At 41.7% G+C, this 27,611-nt stretch overlaps 1 protein-coding gene across 2 annotated transcripts in view; it reads right to left on the bottom strand.

Moving 5' to 3' along the window:
- Positions 1–27,611, bottom strand: part of LOC119657755 (netrin-B) — a 298,913-nt gene that overhangs the window by 94,980 nt on the left and 176,322 nt on the right. For both annotated transcript variants that reach the window (XM_038064810.1, XM_038064809.1), the window contains exon 2: positions 2,075–2,263. In XM_038064810.1, coding sequence (XP_037920738.1) covers positions 2,075–2,263 — 189 coding nt within the window. The remainder of the gene's footprint in view (positions 1–2,074; positions 2,264–27,611) is intronic.

Below are 27,611 nucleotides of genomic sequence, written 5' to 3'. Positions count from 1 at the left end.
TACATGGCATTTATCACTCGCTAGGAAAGCACCTGAACCGTATATTCAGTTCACCTTAGTACCGGCAATAGCATAACAAAAATCGTCAAAAGTAATTAACTAAAAACATAGGAAGTTGGGGATTATTGGATTGAGGTACTAAACTTGAAGTGGAAAGAAAAAGTGAATGGCAATAGTTGCAGATTCAGGTAGGAAGTATATTAAGTAAAAATTTGGAGCGGAGGAAATCAGAAAAATGCTATGCTGCAGGAAGAACCAGGGGAGACCGGGACCAATTACTTTAAATCCGTAGTTAATTAAAGCTACAACATATTGTGGTCAGTCATCAAAAGGCAAGTCAGATGAACTACTTCAACTTTACAACAGCTTTTCATCGACGGAATGATAAAGCAACCACATTACGGAGCAAAGCAACATTATACATGATTTCTACTAGACTCTTTAGGAAGAAGTACTTGGGAAATATCTGGGTAGGTATTTTTGAATATATAGAAACGATTTCATGGGAAGATACAGGGTGCATTATGAAAGTAATGCGCATTGTTTTATTATGACGCAACTATACATCGCAGCGCGATCAGGCCGGTCGGAGATTGTGTAGGTGGTTCCTCCCTTTCAAATGTGCCTTATCTCACTTTGCTCTGAGCGGTAGGAGTGTTAGGATGTGTCTTTGCGCGAAGTCTGTTTTCGATTGTGTCACTGCGTAATGGAGCGCTCACAGGAGCAGCGATCAAGTTTTGTGTGCGGCTTGGGAAGAATGCAATGAAAACTCATCAAGTGTTTCAAGAGGCCTTTAAGGAGAGATGCATTTCGAGATCCCAACGCGCAAAGTGTCACGAGGCCTTCAAGGAGGGAGGAGGTCACTGACGAGCCTCGTTCTGGACGCCCAGCAGGAATCGTCCATTTAGAGTTTGTGCCGCTAGAACAAACTGACAACGCAGCCTTTTACTTCGAGGTAGAGATTGAAGCAACGGGTGGAACGCGTCAGACCTGATATCAAAGATGACCCCCAGCCACACGGCCTTCGTCATTACTAACTTCCTGACCCAAAACAAGACCTCCCTGGTGCCCCAGCCTCTTATAGCTCCGGCTTGGCTTCATGTGACTGGCCCCGACTGAAAAAGGAGCTGAAGGGAGAACACTGGTAGTCGGTGGAGAACATTCAAGATCAAGTTACAAAGTTCCTGAGAGACATTCTAGTCGAGGAGTTTCAGGGTGCTTTCCAGACGTGGCAGAATCATCTCCGCAGGTGTATCGATCCAGGAGGAGACTATTTTGAAGAATTTTAATCGTCTGTGTCAATCGGATGAATATGAATGAAAATGTATGTTGTTATTTGTATAGTGCTGTGATGGCATATGGAAGGGTTCATTGCCAACTAAACAGAAACAAAATTAAACAGAGCATTTAGTTCAGAGACAGTAATGAAAAGTTAGATGAAACAGAACTTCACCATTTACATTAGAAGAGTTGTCAGGAATTATTTTACTTTTTGATGAGGAATATATTAAAAAGTTCCATTATATTCTAATTATGACGTAGAGAGAGGCAAAGGTATTCGGAAAGTGGGTCAGGAACATATAGTATTAAGTTCCACCGTTGATATCTAGACTTGGATTCAAATTACGAATGCATTCAGAGTTAGTTATGTCAATCATCTCCTCCGTAAACTGAGGCGTTATGAAGGTAACTGATTTCTTAGGTACAGATTTTAGGAAAGAGTATTCCTGGGATTGAAACAATGACATTGAAATATAAGGTGCCAATTCTGTTGAGGTTCGTAAAAAGAAGGAGTATAAATTTCAACCTCTGTGAAGGGAAATAGTTAGATCCTTCTCAATGAAGTTTTTAATTTGTTCGTAATATTTTTATACTATTTCGTGTTGACCTCTTCCACTCTTCTATCTTCTTACTTGAATTTTCACTGAATAGTCATTAAAGTAAATTTCTTATCGTTCTCCCACGAAACCCGATTATTCCATACAGAAGACACAACTTTTCACTAATTCCGTCATCCTTTATTTCATACTATACCATGAAAAAAAGTTAATTTCTTCAACATTAAGATACTCACGTTTACAGACTTTGCGATGATTCAGCGGTTTTGTTGGATCACGGTAGAATCCTTCTTTACAATAATGACAGTGGCGCCCGGTTGTTGCATGTCTGCAATTTATACAAACTCCACCAGAGACACGTCCAGACAATTTGTACAATTCCATATTGAAGCGACATTGACGTGCATGAGAGTTGCAATTGCAAGCTGGAAAGGGAGAAAAAAAATATTAGTAAATTTGCTGCACTGATTGAAATATCACGAAATGTCTTCACAAAGGATATAATCAGTGATCAAAATGGCTCTCATAGATTATTCCTGTAGGTTCACAGTTAAATACTTTTCGTGCAATAGAAATTCAAATGTTGAAGCAATTCGTAGTGAGATATTAAAACGGGCAGCGAATATAATACCAAATGAGATCTAGTTTCACATGTCTGTCCTTATAATTGTCTTATGTAATTTGCATATATGTCATTTACCTTTGCATATCAAATAACAATACAAAAATAATTCGAAAATAATATGGTAAAAAGTACCATAGTAAATACGTGAATGCAATCTGTGCAATACTGAAGAGGTCGAACAATTTTATTTGGAAAAGGGATATTTTAGGATAGCCTAGCATCATTTGAACTTACAACCACGGGGGGCATTTTCTGGTCAAACTGTGCAAATGAAACCCCGCATTGTTAGTAAATTCTTTAGAGCGTGAAGTTCAGAGAGCCCGACTGGGGGCAATGGGGGGCAATGTCTAGTCAACATAGTCAACAGGTAAATGATTATCGCATCTCGGTTTCGAACCCCTCCTCCATTATTTTGTTGGACAGAAACCCTCTCGTTATGCTAGAAAAAAATTTCCGTTTGAGGCTCCTTGTCGACATCGATGTCATAGTTGACCGAAATTGACTTTTCACAGTGGAAGATGTTGTCAACTCACTACAGGAGCTTATTTCAAAATGCTCGTGGACCCGTGGGACAGGAGGCTTATTAATTTCAGGACCTAGTAATTAGCCACACTCTCTCTCCATAGTAACAGATCCATATCTAGAGATCACACGCCTGCCCTTCAACCGCTCGTCAATTATTCAGGTTGCCGCCCTTAGGATCGCATACACTTCAGCCTGAAAGACCGTTGTACATTATCGTTTTGATTCAAGAAGTAGACTCCTGCTCCAGAACCCTGTTCTATTTTTGACCTATCGGTATAGAAAACGTTAGTATATCCTGACAGGCATTCTTCTGGTTCGTCCTAGTTTTCTCCTCGTTTCAAGATAACCTCATATCTTCGACTAAGCAGATGAATGGAGATCCCTGAGTCAGAATCCATTGCAAAAACTGGATTCAATTCTCCTAACGGCTCTTCTAATGCTCTGTGCCCCCACCCCCGCGTCAGTTGTTTCCCGATAGATGTAATCAAATTAGTCTATGAGCTGCACTCATTGCACTGCTCTGAATAAACAAATCCAAGGACTGCAAATTGAGTAATGCATTCAGAGCTGCGCTGGATCTCGTGCTCATGGCACCGGTGATACCCAGACGCACAGTTCTTTCTAGTGTGGCTAGTTTACAGCGAAAACTCTTTTATTTCACCTTAGCAGATTACACTACGGACGCATAAGCAAACATCGGCCTAATGTTAGCAACATATATCTACATTACTACCTGAGGCCTGAGTCCCCATATCGAGGCAAAGTTCCACCTACACAGCCCATAAGCTGTGAGAACTCGTTTCATCTTTACCTTTACATGTTTTTTCCAAGGAAGCTTCTTGTCTAGAATAACTCCCAGACATTTCACTTCTTCGGAGAGTCGAGGGGTTGTAACTCTCATCTCTGGAAGCCAAAGACCATTCAGTTTCCTCCATTTTATAAATAATATTAGCGTGGTTTTATTTGGATTTACTGAAAGTCCATGTCTGAGGCACCAACTGTCAATCAAATCCCCGGCGTGTTGTGTATTTCTATACGCCGCCGACCAACAACCAGCACAGCTACGTCATCCACATAAGCCTGAACGTGTATCGGCAGATTTTGTACTTTGCATACTAGTGAGAAGATCAGCATACTCCGCAAAAGTGGCGATAGCACACCTCCTTGAGGGCAGCCTTTCGTCGCTTCCGTTGTTAGATACCGATCAACACTCACAGCACACAACAATCTCTACGTTAGCATAGCGTAGATCCACTTTATTAGAATTTTGTCAACACTATGCTCTCTGGCGGCATCACAGATGTTTTGGAAGGGCGCACATAGTTGCGTCCTCTATCTTTAAAACCGAAGAGCGAACAGCATGTAGGTCAACTCTAGAGTTCGTGAAAGCACCATTCGCTTTTATAAGAGAGCCCAACTTGGCCGACTCATTATCCTTAATAAGGACGTTGCACAGCCTAGGAACCTCCCTTTCACCTTCCAGTTCCTCACAGTTTGCTGTAAAGGAATCTCCTTTCGAATGTTTTACAACCCTCTTATATTCACGCTGTGAGTTCCGGAAGTTTAACCAGTCTTCTTCCTCATTGGTTTTGCAAGCACGATTTATAAGTGTTGTAGTTGATTTCCTGAGTTTTTACAGTTCTCGGTTCCACCATGGAGCCGTTTTCCCACGTTGTTCTCGGAAAATATCATTTCCAAATGATCTTCTATTGTCAAAAGAGTCCTTAGTCGCCTAGAGAGCTCCACTTTGTCGCCAAGAAGTTCATTGAACTTTGTCCAATCCGTTTTCCTAGGATTCCGTCTTTGTATTAAAAGGTATTCGCCTGCAAAAGTCAGACTAAATTCGAAGTATCGGTAATCGGTGAGATTTCATCAAGCACTCGCAAGTTTCTAATCAACTCTAACAACTTTGAAGTGCAGATAAGTTATCAGAGTTATCAGTGCGGAGATTAGGTCAATTACTTCAGTTCTTCTTGGCCCCACGAATATTGGGGCATCAGACAAGCTGAAGTGATGAAATGAAACAGCGTCTTTCCTCTAGGATTGCGTTTCCTACTGCCCCCACAAATATGCTGAGCGTTCGCATCACAACCTATTAAGAGTTCAAGGCCACTTGATTCTGCATACACTGTCGGATCACTTAGTTCTTGTGTCAACGGAGGACACAAAGAATCATAGGGTAAGTAAGAAGAGGCAACCATGGCGGTTTTCCTCTTACCATTAACCTGGTATTGCAAGTTGACTACAACAAGGCCCTGGGAACAGAATTGTCTCAGCATGGTTGCTTCTAACAATTTTGAAATCAGAACGCAGGCCCTCGGTCTAGAGGATCTTTCATCGAAGCAGATCCTAGTCCCCTTGACTGATCCAATACCACAGATTCTGTTAAAACGAACTCATGGCTCTTGAACCAGAAATATATAAGGACAGTCCTACAACTTTTCTAGCCTTGCCACCAGTAGATAGGAAGAAGTTTTAGCATGCTGCAGGTTAATTCCAGATCCGTACATAGAGGATAGGAGTTACTGCTGGCATTAGTTACAAAAATGTTGGACGTTGGAAGAAACACTATCAACTTTTTTTGATACATCCAACTCCTTTAATGTTCGCTTGGTGCATAAGTTGACATTTCTGAATTGTATCAATGGATGTAGCTAACAGCCACCGGTCCTCCAGGCAACAGTTAACTTGTTAGGGTTTCAGTGAGTCATCTTCAAAATTAGAATCACACGAAGATCATAGATCATTTCTAGATAATAGGACCTATCATTAGCACCGTCTGCTCTTATTTAGGCAGCACCAACTGTTTGCTCAATCCTAGACTACTAGACCGTTTTTAGTGACTGCAGATTGAACTTTGTCTATCTTTCCTGATTGTAAAGGCTTGCTTTGCTTCAGTGTAATCTACACCGCCTAGTGGAATCATCCAATAATGACAAGTGCTTTACCACACAAAAACTTGTTGATTGAACTTCATTTTAACTTTGTCGTTATAGTGTGAATGGACTTGTAACACTTAGATGTCCCAGCGCTGAGTTAGAGTAAACCGTTCTTGAACTAATAATGTTTAGTGTGAAGTCAGGAAATCCCCTCTGAGTATCGTATTGAGAATTCACTCAAAATATTTTCAGTCCGTACAGGGATAGAGATTTGGGAACTAACAGCTTTTCAAATTACATTTATATGACGGAAGTACCTATCAGACTTCAGAGCAGGAATGATTTTCCAGGGACACCCTTCTGATTTGGACAAAAGATCAAGATTAGATTCTGGAATATCCGATAGCTTCTCAACGACAATTTTGACGTCCCCCAAGAAGGCTCGCATTGTCGCATTAGGAGTTACGTTTCGGGCGTGAAAAACGTAAGAGGCGTTGATCGTCAGTTGAGACCGCTAGCATCCATCTTTATTCGCGTGGGTGGAGAACTTAGACCCCCAAAACAACCAGTTTCCATGCTCTGGGTGTCATTTAATAGTGGGAGAACTAGACTTCTCATCCTATGAAATACATCTTGAAAGTATTAAGGATCATTGGGTCGCCATCAAAAGTGTTCTTTCTTCGGGTGCAAGCAAGTAGGCATCTGCATCCCAGAATTTCGCTATAAAATCGATCTTAGAAACTTAGAAGCTGGTCGATGAGCATAACAAACTAAAAGCGGAAGGACAACGGATGAACGTAATAAACTGGAGACTTGTACTGCTGTGAATCTCCGTATGCGCGGTTGTAACATACGTCGTGACGGAATTTATTACTGTAGGGTTCAAGGAAGCAGAAAATGTCACAAATAACGATGATTTTAACACGGAGTGTCTCATCATGAAACAAAGTGCGGGTGGTCGCAAGCCTTACGATGGTCATGTCAAGGAGGTCAATGACAGGTTCACACCCACGATGACGAACAGCTTAAGAAATGGTGCTTTTCCAGACAGAAGTGAAACCATTTTGGCTATGAATGCACTCAAATTGAATAAAGCTGTTGAGGTTAGCAGTCCCTCCGCTAAATTAATGATCAGTGCTCTTGTAGTTTCAGTAGACTTGCCAATTCCATTCATATGGAAATCAGGGAATCTGAGCTCATTTCGGGAGAGTGGAAGGAGGGGACGATCACTAAAATCTTGAAAAAGAGCATCCGGTTGGGTGCTTTAATTGGATTCTCGCGGTCACAAAAATAACGCATCGACAAAACACTATAAAAGCTTGAGTGCCAGAGAGGGTGGTCAAAGAGTAGTATGGGTCCCAGGATGAATCGTGGATTGGCATCCACGATGGAGCACAAAACCATAGCCCAGAACATCATTGGCCCATGCCAAAGAGGCTTCACTGCAGGAAAATCAGCAACAGATCAGATTTTCTCTGTGCCGTAAGACTATTTTCTATTTTAAAGCCGCCTATGAGAGCATAGCCAGGGTAAAACTGTACACGGCCATGAGGGAATTCGGTATCCCGACGTAGTTGATAAGGCTGATCCTGACCAATATGCGAGGCTAGATAAAAACAGCAGGATCACTGTTGATATCATCAAAAACGGTTTAAGACAAAGGGATGCCCTATCATGCGTCCTCTTCAACCTGGCCCTGGAGAAAGGGGTTCGCGATGCAGATATAAATGCAAGAGGCACCATCCTCTTCAAGTCCACCCAAGTACTAGCCTACGCTTACGATATTGACATTATGGGAAGAGCAACCCGAGATGTACAGTCTACCTTTATCCAGATCGAGCAGACGACGTGAGATCTCGGGCTGCACTTTAATGAAGGTTGGAAACTCCAATTTTGAGACCGTTGAAAATTTCTCCTATCTAGGGTCAAAAATCACAAGTGGTAACAGCTACGTCGACGAAATTCGCGCACAGTTGTTGGCAGCCAACAGAGCCTATTTCAGCTTACAAAAACTGTTTCGCTCGAAACGCCTCACCATAGGGTCAAGGCTCTTACTGTACAGGATCATGATCTTGCCAGTCCTTATGGATTCCTCGGAACTCTCAGTTCTTAGCAAAACAAACTACGAACTCTTGGTCGCGTTCGGGAAAAGAATTCTCCGAAGAATTGTTGGCCCCCTATTTGATAATGGACGATTCCGTAGCCTATATAACGACGAAATCTATGAGCGATACTACGACCGTCAGGTTGTGTATAAAATCCAGCTCAATAGGTTACGGTGGGCGGGTCACTTAATCCGTATGGATGAGGATGATCCAGCCCGGAAAATCTATAAAGGCAATATCTATGGTAGAAAAAGAAGACGAGGCAGACGCTGCCTAAGATGGAGCGATGGCGTAGGTCAGGACGCCAGACAGCTTTTAGGGATATCGAAATGGTGGACCTCGGCGCAAAACCGGGATGTCTGGAGTTCTTTATTAAGGCAGGCCTAGACCGGATACCGGTTGTTGCGCCCTTGATGATGATGATGATGAACATTTCCTCCAGGGCAGAAGTCACTTATCATACGCTGGCTCTTTCCGATCCTGGGAGCAGTCTGACCGAACGATTTGAAGGTGGTCAACGTTACATCGATAGTTTACATTTGAATGTAAAAATGTGTACATATATTTAACTGTAAGCAAAAGCTTGTGAGTGGATATCTATCTTCACTTAATGTAGGCGTTTTGTTGTGTCTGACCTATATGCCATAATAGTGGCATTGCATCCATCGAAGTGAACTGGAGTACTCTCGTACTTTCTCTGTCTCTATGCCTGGTCAAGGGGGTTTGGGGTTTTAAGTGTTTGGCAAGTTCGTGGATTAATAGCTACTTTCAATTCATGGTTTTTTGGGGAATGTAAAACTAGCCCTGCCCTAGATGGGTTTCCTCCCGGATATCTTTTCATTTAAATATTGGTCCAACTCTCTGTTTTTTCTGGTACTATTCTTTCGTTCCTACTTAAAAATAATTCCAGTCACGAATATGTCGTTTCTCCGCCAGTTCAGAAAAGTGGAACTCATGCAGACAAAGATATGAATCCTGCAAAAGGCATATAGTATTTTTATTATGAGTTAGGGAAGCTTACTGAGAAAAAAAGCAATCTTCCGGTAAAACCAAAAATAACAGGCTGAATTCAATGTTTCCAACAACCCATGAATACAAAATGAGTGGAGTAGTACTGATAACTTATCCAAATTGTATCTAAAGCCACCCCTGTCTTCAAGAACGCAATCGAAAAGTAAATACAAGAATACTAAAAGGACTTAAAGAAAGGCACCGAAAAATGTATAAACCCATCGTATCCCAAATCAATTTATTCATAATTCTGAGAAAGATATAAACTTTTCATGGTTCCTGATTTGGATGTTCATTTCATACATATCCTACCGTTAGTCCCTCAATCAACAGTACATCCTCCGAAAACTTCAGAATATAATCGACTTGAGATTATCCTCAATCCTTCCGTCATTCACCAGCAAAAGGCCTACAACATCAGGACTCTTCGAATCCTGAGAGGACAGCCAACAATTCTTAATCCCTATAAAAATTTTCCATAAAGGATTCCCTTAGTGAAAAAGCATCTATGCGTATTTCTGTCTTTTCAATTCTCCTCTGATCTCGCTCAACCCTGTGTACACCCAACAGTGAAACTCCACCGGATAATAAATCCATCTCGTAAATACCCTCAACGATTTTTTATGAAGGTGCCCCTTCAGGTATGTATCTTCTTCAGGATCGTAAATTTCAGGTTTTTCTTGCCTTTTCTTCTCATTTCTCACAGCATTTTTGCATTATATCCATGTGTATCCGAGTGGAAGATGCATATGGTAAGTAAATTTGCAATTTTTTTTTCGCTCTATGTATCCATCCATGCAGTTTTGTATGCATAACACAAAAGACGAAAATATCTGAACCCTACGATGAAATAAATTGAAAGGATTTGCGTGAAATTTTTTTATTTGAGATGTTCCTTCACAGAAGGCGGCTTAAAGTGGATATGTGTAGAACAAGGGCATTTTATTGAGCCCACTAAATCTAAACATGCCCAGCTTTATTGAAAAGATATGTTCCTGATAGACGGCGGTATCTTATTGTTGGTGCACAATTTGAGGAAGCAAGGAACATGTACACATATGTATACGTTCATATGCCGCGCTTATAAGCGGGGCATCTTTCGTGTTAAAAAACTTGTGGAAATATAAATTTATTTAAATTGCCAAATAAAGTTGGAAGATGTTCGTTGCCTCGGGGGAAATTTATGTTTCTACCGAGATCAAGCTCTTTAAGGATCGCGTGTTTAGTGTCATTTTGTAGATATTGGAAAGTGTTTGCTGTACGGGGCCCACCTATGGCGAGATATTGTTAATTATCGCGCTCGGTAAATTTACTCAGGTCGTTAAGGTCATTAATTTGTCCAGCGTTTCGAGTTGAGTTTTATCCGTTTGCGTGCGTTTTATTTATTGCATTGAGGCCTTTCAATCGAGGTGATGCAATATTTCAAATTATCGGTTTTGGGGCAATGAATTCTCAATTGAACTGAACCTCAGGCTTGCTGAAATTCCCGGTGTCTAAATAAGTACGATGCCCTCTAATTTATTAATGTAGCTTCGGACAAAGGAAACTTTAAAAGCAAATTAATCTCAGCAACGTAGGCTACTTTGCTCGTTGGATTTTGAAAGTCATCGCCACTTAAATTATCATTTTTGGTGTTAGTTCTTCATTTTGTTTCACTGAATATTTTTGCGCAATGGAACTTTCATTTTTATCCCAAAGTACGGATAAATGTTGCATCAACTTCACCCGGCATTGTTTGCTGAAATACTTGAAAAAGTAATTTTTGCATGTGAGAATGATGAGTAATTTGCCAATTCATACTCGCTTTCACCGGCTTCCGGAAAAAGTGAGTTTTTGTTTCTAGATCAATTTGAATGGTTTCTCGTGGGCGGTCATACATTGAAGCAGGGCCTTCCCATTTCATCCCATCTGTTTGTTGCTACAACTCCAGGCACTTATCTGACATGAAATAATCAAATGTTAAAGAAGCTTTTTTGAACAGATTAACTCAGGTGCAAATCAAGTAGATCTGACCCGTGTTCGATGGATGCTTACTTATCTTCCGCATCGATAATGAGGCACTTAGAGAAGCAGCCAAATAAAACTTTCCCCATTGGGTGCACCTACTAAAGTAGCGAAGAAATATGTATACATTGTTTTCCAGTTTTTCCGTCTCCATCAATTAGACAGCTATTATATATCTCCGACCTTAGCACTACACGTCATATCAATTGAAATCTCAGCCCACACGCAATGACCCAACTAGTTGAACTGTTTCGGGAATCCGGACTATCACGCTATTGTGCGATTCCATGGCAATCCTTCAGCCTTCAGGGAATTTACGACTGGAACTCGGTGTTTGTTGTGAGTGTCTGCTATTTGCTATTTTTCTTCCATTTTCCTGCGTCAATGAACCAAGCATGCAACGGAAACCACTGTTAGAATTCGAGCCCAATAGACCAAGATCTAAGATTTAAGATCTTGATTGTCGCGATCATGAATGAATGGATGAATGAATGGCTGAATGCGCTCTGGAAGCACATTTATTTGGTTAATTCTGCAAGTGAAGAGGAATCGAGTTTATGAAGCATGAAAATACGACATTTAAGGCTCCTCCGGGAACAAGCCGGATGGTGATTTTTCATGGAAAGTAATGTGTCTTCATAGATAGTGGGTTGCATGAAGTGGTTTTATGTCAAATACAGAGCTCAGTGGTTGACTATCCATCTACTATGATTCAAACCCACAAGAGTTTTGCTTAGATCAGGTGATTAGGACAGGTAAATGGAGAAGAGCTGCCATCATTGTTTCTAATAGCTCAATTAAGCTAATTTTTAACTCAACGAACCACGGTAGAACGAAGGATATCAAAAAATCCATGAAAGCAAATCACTTTTCCTTTTTCCTTGGATGATACCAACATACATATCGTAGTCAGCTAAACGTTTGAATTATCACTTAATGCTGGCTGATTGGCTGGCCACCAATGGCTGATATGGAAAAATTACTTATAATATGGTTGATACATGCAGTTCCACTATGATACTAGTGGTTCCACTGGATTGGTTTTGTAAATGATTTCGCCTCTAGAATTAAGGTCTGTTACAGCCACGGAAGGACTCCATCACGCCCCTACATTCCCCATTCTGTACTTGTGTACAGAGGCGTGCAGTAACGAATCGACGGATATTTCAGTAGAGCTCAGGTGCGGGCAGACCACCACGGTCAATTTCCCCATTTTAGCTCAGCGGTCAAAATTGATCTTAGTCAAGCCGAATGATAATCGGGCCATACTAAAATCCGCTTATTCACTATATCTTATCGTTGAACTTGATTTACGATTAGCTGGCATTCTTCTATTTTTTATTCTGAACAGCCTCGAGGTCTATAGAAACCTTAGCGACGGTATTCAAAACGAATATCCAACCAAAAGCCGTGGGGTGATTCCCGTTTTCTTGTCTTAGTTATCGTTACAAGTCAGCCTTGTGGGGGTTTTCACTGGTCTTCAAGCGAAAAATGTCTGCTGTTCTGTTTCCTGGGAGGGTCATTGTGTACTCCTCACGATGGAGACTTAGGTAAGTTTTGATTCTGACTGTGGCATTGGAGAATCTATATCTTTCGTACTGTTGAGGCCTCAACAAACTCTCCCATAAGATAGGGGGCTCATCTTCTTTCCAAAACGAAGCGACGATCCGCTAGACAGACCACTTCTTGGACGTAAAACTAACACTTAGGATATTTTCTTTACTGTTGCTTCTTTGCAAAACTCGGTATTAGTATCAGTATCTAGAGTAGGAAAACTATTTTATTAGTTGTTCGACACCGGCGAATTGATTGTGAGATTCCTATTTCCCTTGTTCCTTTACTGACTTTGGAAAGTTGACTCTCAATATGTGGGTCCCATAGAAAAAGTGCATCTCTATCATGATTGCATTTTAGATGCCATTTAGAACGAAATTAGATGAACGTGGTTTTACTGAAATGTCGTAGTTACTTTTATCATACTCGAACTAACTCTGTCTAAGCCAGTAAGGATTCGTTTAGTAAGGAAAGATCAATTTGACATAATACATCCACGAAATGAATCTAATCACTAGACAGCTACAAACAAACCGCCCTACCCCCTTCCAAATGATTCTTTGGAACATCATATATAATATATATGGTTGCCATTCACCTCTTGGTAGGGTATAGCGCCAAAATCACACCTACGGGCCATCGTCCCCGGTTACCTGAAATTCCCTTCAGCACCCCCACGACTTCCAGAGACGCTAGCACTCCTTCTCTAGTGTTTCGCGCCAAGTGCCCTTGGGACGACCCCCTCGTCGGTCATCTTGTCGCCCTTCTTTAAGCGTGGCTTATCCACCTCCACTGGCGCGTTCTGATCATAGTTCGTACGAGTGTCAGGCCTGTGCGCCGAACAGGTTCTTCGTTTGTAATGGTGGCAGGCCAGCGCATTCCGATGATATGACGCAGACAGGTATTGACGAAGGCTTGGAGCTTTTTTCTGTGCCGCCATGTGTTCTTACCATATAGCAACACAGGAAGAACACTAGCACAGAACAGTCTTAACTTGATCTTCGTGCTGAGAAAACTGCATTTCCAGATTTTAGACAGAGCAACGAAACCCGATCTAGCGCTGTTAATGCGTCGGGCAACATCCAGTTCGCTGCCACTGTCCGCAGAAACCACACTTCCTAGATATACAACGAAAAGAAAACATGTCTCCTTATCGAAAGGCCAAATTCTATTATTTTGAGGGACACTCTTGTATTGAAATCCAAGGATTGAAAATTTAAAGACATTTCTAACGTTATTATCATTAAGAAAGTGAAAGCAGATCCAGAGTTTACCGACTTAAAAGATAGTTTGAGTTCATATCAAAAGGGGACAAAAAAATACTTGATTCTGGAATTAAATATAATAAATTCAGCGTAAAAGCAGGGAAAACCCATTCCTCGATAATGGAAACCAGAGATGGACACCGGACCCCAAACTAGAGATGGGCAAGGATTGGTTTCCTGGAGAAGAGCCACTACACCATACATCATAGTGGCCATCCGGTAAATCATGTGCTCGGAGTAGGTTTCCTAGCCAATGAAACCTGCTGTTATCGGCTAGTGAATGGTTACGAACACTGAGTTTGCGGGGCAGGTGCCCCTACAGAGGAGATTGCAGAGTCGGAGAACGATACCTTCTACAATACAGTAGAACGAACCCTTGCTAGGCCAGAAAGCCCAATATTCCCAAAACATCGGCCCATACCAAAGAGGATTCACTCCAGGCAAATCGGCAACATGTCAAATTTTTTTTCTGCGGCAAGCGATGGAAAAACTGTTCAGCTGCAGTATGTTTTCATCAAAACTGTATACGGCTATGACAAAATTCGGTATCTCAACGAAACTGAAAAGACTAACTAAGCTGACCATGACCAATGTATGAGCTCAAACAAAAACAGCAGGACCACTCCCGAGATCATTCAGCATCAACATCAACACCACAGAACATAGAAGCAACAACATCAAATCGTACTGGTTAAATAGCAACAATAGAGACGGGAAAATCACAACCGATAATAGCTACGACGATGGACGGTTGTTGGCAACCCACAGAGCCTATTTCAGTTTACAAAAACTGTTTCGCTGGAAACGTCTCATTATAGGGCCAAAGCTCTTACTGTATAAGGCAACGATCTTCCCAGTCTTCATGTATTCCTTGGAGGCTTGAGCAAGAAAAATTGCGAATACTTGACAAAGTTCGAAAGAAGAATCCTTCGATGAAATTTTGGCCCTACATAACGACGAAATCTATAAGCGATACCGCCACCTTCTGGTTGTGGATAAAATTCAGCTCAATGGGGTGCGGTGGGCGGGTCACTTAATGCGTATGAAAGAAGATGATCCAGCCCAGAAAGTCAATCTATAAGGGCAATATCTGTGGCAGAAAAAGAAGACGAGGTCTGCTTGAGATGGAGCGATGGCGTAGGCCAGGACGACAGATAGATTTTAGGGATGTCGAATTGGTGATCTCGGCGCAAAACCGTGTTATCTGGAGTCCCTTACTAAGGTAAGCCTAGACCGGATACCTTAAGTAAGCCTATATACTGATTACCATCATTTAAGATTGACACTGACACTTTGCAGGCGCTGCTGGTGATTCTACGAAAATCCCTATCAGTAACTTGGGACGTACATCTCGCCCCTGGGGACTTTACGTTTTTGATTAAACGTTTCCTCGTTCGCTGTGTAGTTGAAGCAGCGGAAGACTTCTCTAATGTCTATAGAAAATGAAATTTATGATCTTCTGAACACCGGCTAACTATCTTCGAGCAAAGTAGAATTCGCCCAGCTTGTCCTCTAAGTCTGGAAAGGTCGAATTGTCGTACCAGGGCAGAGGGAACTCTTCAGACGCCTCACCTTTGTAAATGCTCGAGGCCAAAAACTCACTGTGGAGGAAGTCCCCGGGCAATATCCGGGAAAGACAAAATTAGATGGGTAGTATGCAGCTTACAAATGCGGATAATCCCCATCAAGTGCTACAGGTGTCTGGACTATGGACACACCTCAGGAATTTGCAAGGACTTGACAGGAGGACAGCATGCCACAGATACGCAGATACAGCAGGTGTCCAATCTTTAGAGCGAAATTAGAAAGGGCTAGGGGGCGACTAGCATGATCCGCATCCTAGAAATTAATATACACTGGAGTGCAATCACCAGCTACTAGCGCAGTTCGCTGTGGAGGTAAGGGCTGATCTAGAGCTACTCAGCGAGCAATACCGGAACAGGGATCCGACTTCATGCATTTCAACTAATCGAGTGCCTAGCTTGATGCTCTGGAGGACGGAGTTTAAGGCACGGAGGGGCGAGTCCTGGTAGGTAGTGATTTTCATGCTATGACCCTTGAATGAGGCTTCCCTCAGCCAGATTCCATAAGGAAACAGATCCTGGTAATGGTAGCGAGAACCGGGTCGTAGTTTTAAACACCGGATCCTAGCCAACGTTTTGGCGCCCAAGCTGCGAAGGAAGCATCCCGGACACTTTTGTCTCTGAATCTCTGGCACCATCGGTGGCCGGGTGGCAAGTTCTGGTGAACTTCTCAGCAAGTAATCACCAGTACATCGTGTTCGAAGTGGTGGACGCTACTTGCCGGCCTGCCCAACCCGGCGCTGCCTCTGCGTGTGGAATGTCGTGAGGGAACAGGCAGAGGGGTAGCGTTGTAGCTGACACTCTCGTAAACTCAATGATGGACCTGATAATGAGAATGTTTGGAGCTTCCATGGCACGTAGGACCCCCAACGTGACAAGTCTTCTATGTACTGGTGGACGGCAGAAATTGCCGAACTACAGAGAAAGCATCATAGATTCCGCCGCTTGGCATAGCCTTTACACGCCAGCGAGGAAGCATGCTCCATAAAGACAGAGTATAGATCAGCAATGCGATAAATAAAAGGAAAGCTCGCGGCTGACAGAAACTGATCAACGAGATGAACAAGGACCCGTGGGGTTTGGCTATAAATTTGTCATTTGACTCCGCGGAAGCCCTACTACCTATACTAAGTACCGACCAGATGGATTGCATTGTACGGGCATTATTTCCCAGACAATCTGTACGGCTTGATGTCTATAGCGTGGAAAGCATCGCTCGAAGAAGCGGTTCTCAACATGAAAAAAAAGAAGACATCAGGTCCGGATGGTATCCGGGCGGAAATTTACAAACTGGTGCTTCGCCAAAAGCCAGACTTCTTGCTCGGGATGTTCAACGCTTGCTTGGAGACGGGAATTTTTCCTTGTCGCTGGAAGGTAGCGAGACCCGCGTTGATCAGTAAAGGATAATCAGACCCGGGGTGCAGTTTGCATACCGACCGCTGTGTATGCTTGACACGGCTGGTAAACTGCTCGAAAAGCGATCTGTCATGCTGGGGACTCCACGGCAGTTCGGGTGTTGTTCTGTTCTAAACAGGGAGATCCACGGTGGATGCTGTTATGCAGGTCGTGGATACCGGATCGCGAGTTGGCTATAGAATCAAAACTAGCGGTTAAATACCTTGGTTTATTGCTCGACTCGAAGATGAGCTTCTTCGAGCAAATCAAAACGGCGGACAGGGCTGCAGCTGGTGTCTCGGCCTTGGGTCCGCTAATAGCGAATGTTGGGGGCTCTATATCGCAATACCCTCGACAAGGAGGTGCACCGTAGGCACCCTGTTCAAATGCAGAGCTTTGCGAGAGTTTAGATCCGTGGTTGAACCGAACGCATGGTGTGATTGATTATTTCCTTATCCAAATTCTAAGTGAGCATGGAGGTCTTCAGTTTTACCTGCACAAGATTGGGAAGGCGCGATCTATTGATTGTGTGTTCTGCAATGGAGTTCCGGATGACGCTGAACACACTTTTTTCTCTTGTGAAAGCTGGGAGCGCTTTCGTCAGCAGCGTTATACAGACAGACATAGGGGAGCTCTCTCCAGTCAACATTGTCAGAGAGATGCTGAGGAGTTCTGGCAGATGGATTCGTGTTGCGCATTATGTTCAGACTTTTTTGTTGCGAAGAAAATTGAACTAACAACTCCCTTTCCCTCCTGTTGGTGAAAATAATTCCCTGACTTGAAGGCTCGCAAAGCTGGGAGAGCGGGTGGAATAACCCGAAGTAATGTGTCAAACGGTTCCTGGTTATTTCTCTGATGACAGGAAGGTGTTTAGTTGATAGTCCGACGGCGTACTGTTGCGGTAGTCCAACACTGTGCGTAAACACATGCACATACCCTACCCCCTCAAAAAATCTTAATCCACACTAAATTTCTTTCCACTCTGAACATGCGTTTCTTCTTTTAAGTAAGCTACCAATATTACACTGCACCTGCTGCATCATTTCAAAAAGGTTTAAAGTATCAGTCGAAGTTTACCATTAGGTCAAACTTGCGGCGGGTCTTAAAACTCTATATCTACAATCCTTAAATATAAACGGATTGGAATAAAGCTGAGAAGTTTTAAGGAATATCTGAAATGACTAACAAAACAAACAATGAGTGCCCCAATTGTCTGCACCTGGGGCATTTATGTATTTTTAGTGTCCATGGCTTGCTAATTTATAAGGGAACAGAATAATGAAATTTGCATCGTTATTTGTCTCCAAGAATGCCAGTCTTCACTACAGTCAGCTAATGCTACGTCAACCTGAAACCAACCAACGCCTTCAGATAATATTCATTGTTTCTCGTCACATATGTGACTAATAACATAAACGATTCCATTAATTTTTATAGTCGAATATCAGACTCCAAAGTTGGTAACATCGGCACCCGTTCGACACGTTTCCTCCTCATCTAAACATATCATCATAACAATCTTTTTTACCATTCGAAGCGAAACATCATGACAAATAAGACTCAGCTGGATTTGCTTAATGGCCTGATGGGCTTAGGGAAGCAACGAAACCTACTCCCAACCAGCAAGAATAATAGCACGGCCCTGATGGGAAGAAATAGTCCAAGCCCAACATGTGGCATTAATGGGAGGTCATTCTTTAGACGATGGCTCATTGAATAAAGTCAAATTGCAGCACCCAATTGTTGCAGAAGATGTTCTATTATCTCAGTCGTCTCAGTCCAAGGTGCCTAGGGAAAAATCAGACCTGCACAGGAGAATGGAAGGCATGCCGGTACAGGGCCCAAGTGCTTCGCGAAGGTGGAGGAAAGTGATTGTTCGTTCTTTCAAAAGAAGTTTTTCATTTGTTGGTACAACAACTGAGACGTAGACAAGTGGCAAACAGTACGCAGTAGCATGTTCGCATTTCTTTACAAATGCAACCAAGCTGGAGACATTGATGGATTTCTCAGAGATTTGAATATTGTGGTGAAGAGGAAGAGGTTCGGGTTTGTGGGATTGAGCCGGTGCCCTCTGATTATGGGAATGAAATGAGGTAATTAAATGGATTAAGGGCAACTAGAACTCTGAAATTGCTCTACCGAAAGATATAAAATTCTGGGAAGATTGTTGTAGCTCTGTTAAGAGCTGCAGATGCAGAAGGTTAGGCGAAACTTCCTTCATACGTAATTTTTGAAAAATCTCCTACATAGAAGTATCTAAAGGACTAAGGTTATCCTCGGAAGCACCATGAAATTGTGTGGCGAACCAAGCAAAATTACAACCAAAAATAATCAGTTCATACATTCCAGCCTTCCCTTAAAACTGTTCACCTTTCCCAAGGGCCCACACTCTTAACATGCACCGAAGGTTTTGTTAATTTACTTGCCCAATATAGGAACTCGGTGCACAAACGCACATATGCGCCGGCCAAACGACCACCTTCTCATTTATTAAGTAGTCGAAAATGTGAATAGATAGTTAACTAAATTACGTACGTTTAGTGTTTAATGAGATTATGTAAAGTACTTCTGGCAAGTTAACTTTGGTATTTTTTCCATCGTTTCTCCGGATTCAGGCTGAACATGAATCGTAAAAAATGAGCATGCATTCAAGAACTTTGCTCTATAAAAGTTTTCTGAAATAACGTTTCGAGTGGATGTAAGTACGTGTATCTAGATACATTGTGTAATTCGAAGTTAGTGACTTGGAAAGGTAACAATAAATTTGAAATAAATTTTATAGTTGCCATGTTCTATGCGTACTTATGTCAGGGATTTACTTGCAGTACTTTTAGGGATCAAGTTTGTTATTTGAAACTTAAGGGCTTCTATGTGAATAAAGTTATAGAAAGGACTTGGATAGTTTGGAAATTGTTTCTACGGTAAGGGAAATTCGTCTTTGGCTTTGAAACCCTTGAATGTACATACATATAATAGAAATTTTTCTTATAAGGCAAATATAATGGGGCTATAGCTGTTTTACATGGCACCTTGTTAGATACTCAAATAGGTACCGCTGGAGCAGATCAGTAAAGTTCAAAGACAATTATACTTCTATTGCCAAAGGTTATTGTATCCTGTTGAGAGTTTTTTGGAAGATATTTCGAACTTGAGCGAAGTAATTACAGTGAAAGCAGATGCGGCTACAGTTACAGGAAAAAAGAATACTTGATTATTATTATGTAAACATCATCATGACCCATACTGAAGTTTAGCTACTGACAAGAAGGCTACCACTATGATCAGAATATAGATGGATCAAATCACTTGGTTCTATGATGTGAGCTGTAAATATCTCTCGATACGATCTTATGAACTCAAATCATATGGAAGTGAGCTCCATGACAACAGTAGCTGTTTGACTGAAAACGAAGACCCTCATTTTCCAAAAACTGGAATACATCACTGATCACAGCCAAGAAAATGAAAGCCTTTCGAATGGTCGTCTTGCCTCATAGACCAGTTTCGATCCTTTGCTGCTCGAAAAATTCTTCATGGTCGTCCGACCGCCTCATTCAATTTGCAAAAGTCACCTAGTGCTTGACTGACTCTGTTAATCGGATTCTCTCTTCTATTTCGCAGCTTACTGGACGCCTTTTGCATTTGCATTTTTTCTTTCAGAAGTAGTCTGGGTATTGCCAGTTAATTCATACATCCAAAGAGTCGCCCAGCTATTCTTACATGGTACAGAACTCCACGCTGTGTCTTATTCGCTTTCAGCCCTCTTATCAATGGAACCAAATTTCGACTGAGGGGTCGTCGCTTGAAGGCAGTTGCTGCCAATACTGCGGCCTATTCCATATCCTACGTCTTGCTACCATATCCCAGGATAGGCCTATTTGTTGTCATATATATCATTAAATTCGTTTTCCCGTGCACGTTACCTTCCTTCAGTATGGGTAACACATGGTAATTGAATTTATGTGCAAAGCATAATTCGCTTATGGATCGCTTCAATTTTTTGGTTATTCTTGTCGCTGTTGTTCCTTCTCTATATTCTAAAATGAATTAGCGTTTTCGACATATTATCATCTATTTTCGACCTCACTATTCTCGCTGCCTCATCTAGTTGCATCAAGGCTTCTTTGGGATAGGATTTGAATCGTACCAGAACATTTTTATTGCATGCATAGGCTACAATTTCAGACATTTTACCTGGTCTACGGTTTCGTGCTACGTGCTCCAGGGCGAGGTTGAGCAACTTGTGGGCTTGCCTGTCCCCTTATCTAAGCCCAGAACTTGCACTGAATGGTCAATTTGTTTTGTATTTTCACCGAGACTAATAACTGAATTCTGCATATTGGTCCCAAAACTTTGCGGGGTTAGGGCAACGTATTTATCCTCAGAAACATTAGCAACAAGTCGGGAAACCGGAAGCTAGACGCTTCAGGTATGAAAGGTTTTGTGTATTTCTTTTATAAAGAGATTTGGGTGTGCATTTGTCCCATTAGCATGTAGCACGCAAAATATGCATATATTATGTGAAAATAGCCACTTTCAAGTGATATTGACATTCATAGTCTCGAATTTGCAGAGAAGCGACAGCTTTGACCTAGTATTAGTTTGTTAGTAATAGTGGGATTTTCACCAAATTTGGCAGGATCATGCTCTATGCTGTAGCCTATGTTGTTGCAAAATTTTGTGATTCTAGGGTGAACCTAAGGGGGGTTTTCCTGTCAATTACTAAAAATTATAGTAATGTACTATTATCAACTTTATTTGAACAGGTATCGGTATGGAGGGTATCTCGGAGCCTAGGCACCATACAGTGACAGCCCCCTGATTTTTTTCAGATTTTTCAGTTGGGTAGTTTCTGAGAATGGGTTCGTTAAAGAAATGACCACTTTCAACCCCCCGCACCCCCCACCTTTTCAACAAATGTCAAAACTAAGACCGGCTTCGAAAAGTACTAATCGATACCTTTAATTTGATACCCCACATGATTATATTTGATGAAAAAAAAATTTACACCCTCCCTTTGCATGTATGGGGACCCCCCCTTAAATTCGTCGTAAAAGGATGTAACTCACTATATGCGTGAGCGTTCATAGTTCCCACCTTTCTACCAAATTTACAACCGTCTTCGAGAAAAATGCGTGTGACGGACAGACAGACAGACAGACGGACAGACGGACAGACGGACAGACGGACAGACGGACAGACGGACAGACAGACAGACAGTAAACCGATTTTAATAAGGTTTTGTTTTACAAACAAAAGCTTAAAAATGAGAGAGAATGGCTGGGCTAGGATAGACGGATGCTCAGAATAGCTAGGATAAATTCACCACACTCAACCCAAACTGATCTCATCTTTCCTTCTGGGAGGTTGTCAAGCTGGGTCTCCAGGTTAATGGTTAGTCGAAGGGCCAGCAGATCGCCAATATAAACAGTAGCAACACATATCGATGAAGTGGAAGCTGCCGATCCATTTGTCGCTCAAAAACCTGATACACGACCTCGGATTGCACTGATTTAACGACAACGGCATTGCAAACGGTATCCGGGTTATTCTATTGGAATCAGAAGCGTGCGATTCCTGTTGGCCTATTACAATAAATAGGAAAATCTCTCTGCAAAGTCTTGAAAGTTTGAAAATTTTGGGGCACTGGAGTTTTTGTGTCGCACTAATAGTTGCTAGGGGACTTTAACGCCAAAGTTGGTAATGAGATAATACAGCGGGGGACAAAGTATAGCTATAGCCTTCATGGAGGAAGTAATGATAAGGGACAGCAACTCGCTGATTTTGCATCTAGCAGAAATATGGCCATTAACTGCTGCTTTCCACCCCTTCGCATTCACTAAGCGAGTTGGTCATCACCAAATGACCAGACCTTTACTCAAATCCAAAATCGATAGGCGACAAGCATACTTGACTCCGAACATTTGGAGATGCTAATTATGATTCGGATCATTAATTAGTGAGAACCGGCTAGCCATAGTTCTAAATCCCATGGCAAAAAATTAGCCCTCTCAAATAGTTTGGCACCGATAGACTCCAGAATGAGTCCGTAATGCAGTTGTAATTGTTATCTTCCAGATGAATCCGCGAGCCCGTAATGAAGGTTTACTTGTTATCTTCCGGATTCGTCTGGCGACAGTTAAATGAAAATTAAAGATATAATCATATAAAATGTCGCTGAACTTGAAATTGAATTTGAGACCTGGTTCAAACGAAGCGATTGGTTCCATGATAAATGCAAAAGAAAAGCAAAGCCTGTTTACAGTATATGCAGTTGACTCACCAGAGCGAAGGAAGACAAATATGATGACCAAAGGCGCAAAGCATTTAAAGTAATCAAAACACTTAAATATGGTGTTCAAATAAAAACTAGCCTTTATGGAGACAAGGATGACAGTATAATCAGCAAGTGTGGTCTGATAAACAAAAAATGGTCGACCTAGGATCTGCTGAACCCTTCTAGTTTATCAGCAATAATGGAAAAATTCCAGTCTTGCAATTGGTCCCCCTTAAAATATCAGAGTAGAAGGCCCATACCTTAGGTCGAAAACTTCATTGGCGAATATCAAGGTAGTTTTATGGCTGGAAGATCTATAACAGCAAGTTTTGGACAAATGCCGGGAGAATAATTTTGAGTTCTATGAAATATTTGGAAACTTCAAGGACACTTACGGTGCTATTAACTTCTCAACAACCCATTCAAAATGGTGGGCATGTTGATGAGTTCAAAATACACTAATTGGCTCATTTAGGACTCAAACCGGGTTTAAACAAGGAGGCGGGGCAGCCTCGATGTTTTTCACTTTAGCACTCAAGCATGTAGTTGGAAAGCTCCCCATCAGCACGAGAGGGACGCTACTATGTAAGCCCGATCAGATACATTGGCGAAATTAGCACTTTGTCTTAACATTTTCTCGATGTCGAAAAGAGGCTGGAAGGGATGGTTAAACAAAAAAGGATAAATGGCAATAGAACGAAGTTTATGATATCATGATCAATCTTGGAAAATGTATGTAACTTAAGAAACAAGCTATCAAAGGACCTAAGTCAAATTAATGAAATAAAGACAGGAATCTAGGGGGCGAATAAAATTTGCCACTCGGTTCTCCTAATTCTAAAGTCAAAATGCATCCACAGGAAGACCAACCGGCCCATCTACAAACTTGTGCTATAATATCCCAACGAAGTGTGGACCTTAGTTAAGGCAGCAATAAAAATAATGCCTTTGAAAGATAGTTCAAACTTTGGGGATGAGAATCGCGAATTGAATGAAATCTATGGTAAGGCAGAAGTCTCGACCATGATACGACTAGTAAAGCTCCACTGGACTGGTCACCTACAGCATGTAGCCAGCGCGAGAACACTCCATTAGATAGGGTGTTCAAGGGAAAATTGACGGCAGTAGGCCGGTCGGGAAACCGAAGAAAAGGACACCAACGCTGATCAGGACAGTTCGTGGCAAATCTTAATGAAAAGAAAGGCTTAAGATGGGCTTAAATGCCGCAAAGAAAAATAATGACTGGCTCACTGATATTTTATAAGTCTAATCAACTTTGATAGGACTCCAAACTTGATCAATGTTTTATACGGTACTGGATTATTCACCGAATGCTTGATTGACATCCACGAAGATCTAATAGACGTACGCCTTTTATTCCCAGTATTTCTGAGGAAGCTATATACCATATGAATACAGTCACTTCTTCAGGTTCAACTGTTTCTAAGTAGGACAATGGAGTTGTGGGCGAGCCGTTCAAGACGAGCCGACTCTGCTTTTGGCGGGACAAGGGCTAAAGAAGAATCCTTATTTTCACCACATCTCGCAAATAATTTCGAACCATATTCTTGCAGAATGTAGTTTGGAAGTGAAAATCCGCTTGGTCTATGCTTTAATATAGTCGGCCGATCTTAAATTCTTATTAGCGAAGTTCGCTGCGCAAATCGTGTGAGGCTCTCGTTATTTGGCTCGCTTGGCTTTTGTCGAGCGCTATTGCGCTACATGCACACCATTTTTTTATACATCGCGGTTTAGTATTCCTCACCAAACTATTGCTTCTGGGGCCGCTTTTTTTAAATAAAAACTGAATCACAAGAAATCGGGAAATCAGAATAATCACGTGGAAAATAAGTCCCATCTCGAGCAAGCAAAGTGATGGTGTGCCGGTGGAATTGCGAAGTGAACGTCTACATCAATTTATAAATTTGTTTAGGAGGACTAGAGGAGGACTGCTCGATATTACTCTTGATTATTAGAGTTCAGAAAACTCGCCCCAAATCTTCTGAATGCGGAGTAAGATTCAAGCAATAATTGATGGGCTGTCTGGTGACCGTTCACGTAAGCAAATGTTATAAATTGAAAGTTTCATTCTTGATATCTGATTATTACTTCAAAGGTCCTCTTCAGCAGTAACTGCCTTCTCTACTATAGGCATGATTGTCATAAAATTGAATCAGCTCAAAGGGAATTCAAGTGTTCTTATATCCTGGCCGTTCAGTTCTTATGAGTAGGCCATCCCCCTGAAAAACTTTAAAAAAAGTATACGTCTTCTTTACGCTTTGCAATATGGTGATTATGAATTTTGTCAAGTCCGAAGTGCGGGTCACAACCCAGATTACTATAACCCTCTTCTGCCTAGAATATTGCGAGACTATCATCGTCCGGAGCTTGGTCCTTGAGTTACATTCTGAGAAGCTTTAGAAAAGAAACCTTCAGATTCAGTTTAATAGTGTTACGGAGTACACGTCATTTGAGCTGCAATTTAAAAAAAAATCGGCTTGAATTACACCCAACCTTCGGTGACGTTGCCATCATCAATGGCGCGAAAATCAATGTCCACCATGAACCTGACAAATGTTTGCTGTTCTGGGATATTCCATCGCTCCATCGAAGGCAGAACTAATCTTGTTGTCCTTTACCATGAATATTGCCGTTAATGGCTTTCTAGGCTGCCTGTTGAGTCTGACTCAAGAAGACTAAACACAGGAGGAGCAAGTCAAGTGTCTAGGGGACACGGAAAGTGTTTGCGTGTTCGCGGGGTACGGACAAGGTTGCTAACTGGCCCGTCGCCCTTGTTGTTGAAGTTGTTGATGTGTCGTTGTATCGATGGCGCCCAGATGGTTTTCTTATGTGTTTCCTCATCCCATATTGCAATAAACAGCTGTGCTCGTAACCATGTGGCACACCGATGCACTGCATGACATACACTAACAACTAACTAAATGCGCGGATTTTTTCTCGCGCAAGTAAGAAAGAAGGTCGAGATGCGCAATGATTTCTTTGCACCATACAATTTCACGGAATTTACCCGGAGACGAAGCTCCTGTCAGTAGTCTTTTTGGCATAAGTTTATCCATAAACGAATAGTCACGAATGTGGCTAAGAAATTTCAATTTTGCTTATGAACTTAGATTCTGAAGAATTCATGAGGACCATCAGGATAATGGCCTTGGATAATAAGAGCTATGACCTCTTGGAAAGATATTTTCAGTCAAAAGATCGACTAAAGTGGGCTTCGTTCACTGTCAATAACCGATAGACAAAAAAGTAATTTAATTTCTCCCTAGTTGTATGTATTCTCCTATTTTTAATAAAAAAACACTTATCTTCGACGTTTTCGATGCGGATTTTTGTCGCACACAGAAAACCAACTCGGTTTCTGATCTGCTGGGTCTGGGCTACGGGCCAATGACGTCCTCAGAAGTAGGGTTGTGGAGAATATGCTGAAAACAATACTCAGGACATCTCTATAATTGTTGCATTCCATGTACCTTCTGGGTTTGTATATGCATCTGTCGCCTGGCATTGATTAATTGTCTCATACTTTCAACAATAATTGATGAATCGCTTGATGTAGTTTATCGCTCCCCTTGTATGATAGCTTCGCCGATATACGCTTGAATCTAGGAAGGTTGTGATTTTTCAGTTTATGGATTCCATGGAAGGTTTAATTCGGCGGGTGGCGGTGGTATTAATATTAGTTTTCAATTGGCAATTACATACCCATCGCTTCAATATTCCAATCCGTTCAGAGTTAGAATCTCTGCTTTATTGTAATAGGAGACGCAATGTGTTGTATACTGTAGCCTCCTTTCTACGCGTTAGTTTATCCGTTTCTTATATTTATTGGTTTCCCGGGCTGGAGCCTGCGAAGTTGATTTTCAGCTCGTCAAAGTTGCCGATAATTCTCTATCTGTGCCTGCGTTATTTGAGAATGTTGCACGATTTGGTACGCAGTGTCCTTTCGTTCAGCTGGTTTGCAATCATCGTCAAAACGGGTGCTCATGGCCATACTAGTGAGAGCCCTTTTGGCATTTCCAGATTTCGTTTATTGTTTCAGCCCCAAAGCAATTTACTTCATTTGAGGTTACAATATCAGCAGAGTCGCATTTAGGGATTGCTGATACTGTGTTTCCAAGCTTCCAACTCTCTCTGGTTTTCGGGTTTATGTGTTGTTGCAAGATGCAAAGTGCAAAGTACAATTGCAGCATCAAACCGGATGATTGCTGGAATACTCGATGATGCTGGAATACTCGTATATTAGTAGATATTTTGACGTGATGAGATAGTAACACAGCTCATGAGCCTCGTAGCAGACTAAACAAGTCGTAAAATCGCCTGAAAACCAGACTGGCACAATATTCCTGCTACAAAGAATGTGCTCACATATCAAAGCTTTCTACCTCCAGCCGAATCATTATTTCAAAATTAAAATTAATTGACTAATGTTGACACTCAAAGCAATCAAATAAATTACCTTTCATACCAATTCACTCCACAACCCATTCATAAAACACTTGTTCCAATACAACCGTCGAGAGCACACACGC

This window comes from Hermetia illucens, chromosome 5 (assembly GCF_905115235.1).
Source record: "Hermetia illucens chromosome 5, iHerIll2.2.curated.20191125, whole genome shotgun sequence".
NCBI classification, from domain to species: Eukaryota; Metazoa; Arthropoda; class Insecta; order Diptera; family Stratiomyidae; genus Hermetia; species Hermetia illucens.
Note: the sequence above shows the minus strand (reverse complement) of the source record. Positions and strands in the feature narration are given on the sequence as shown.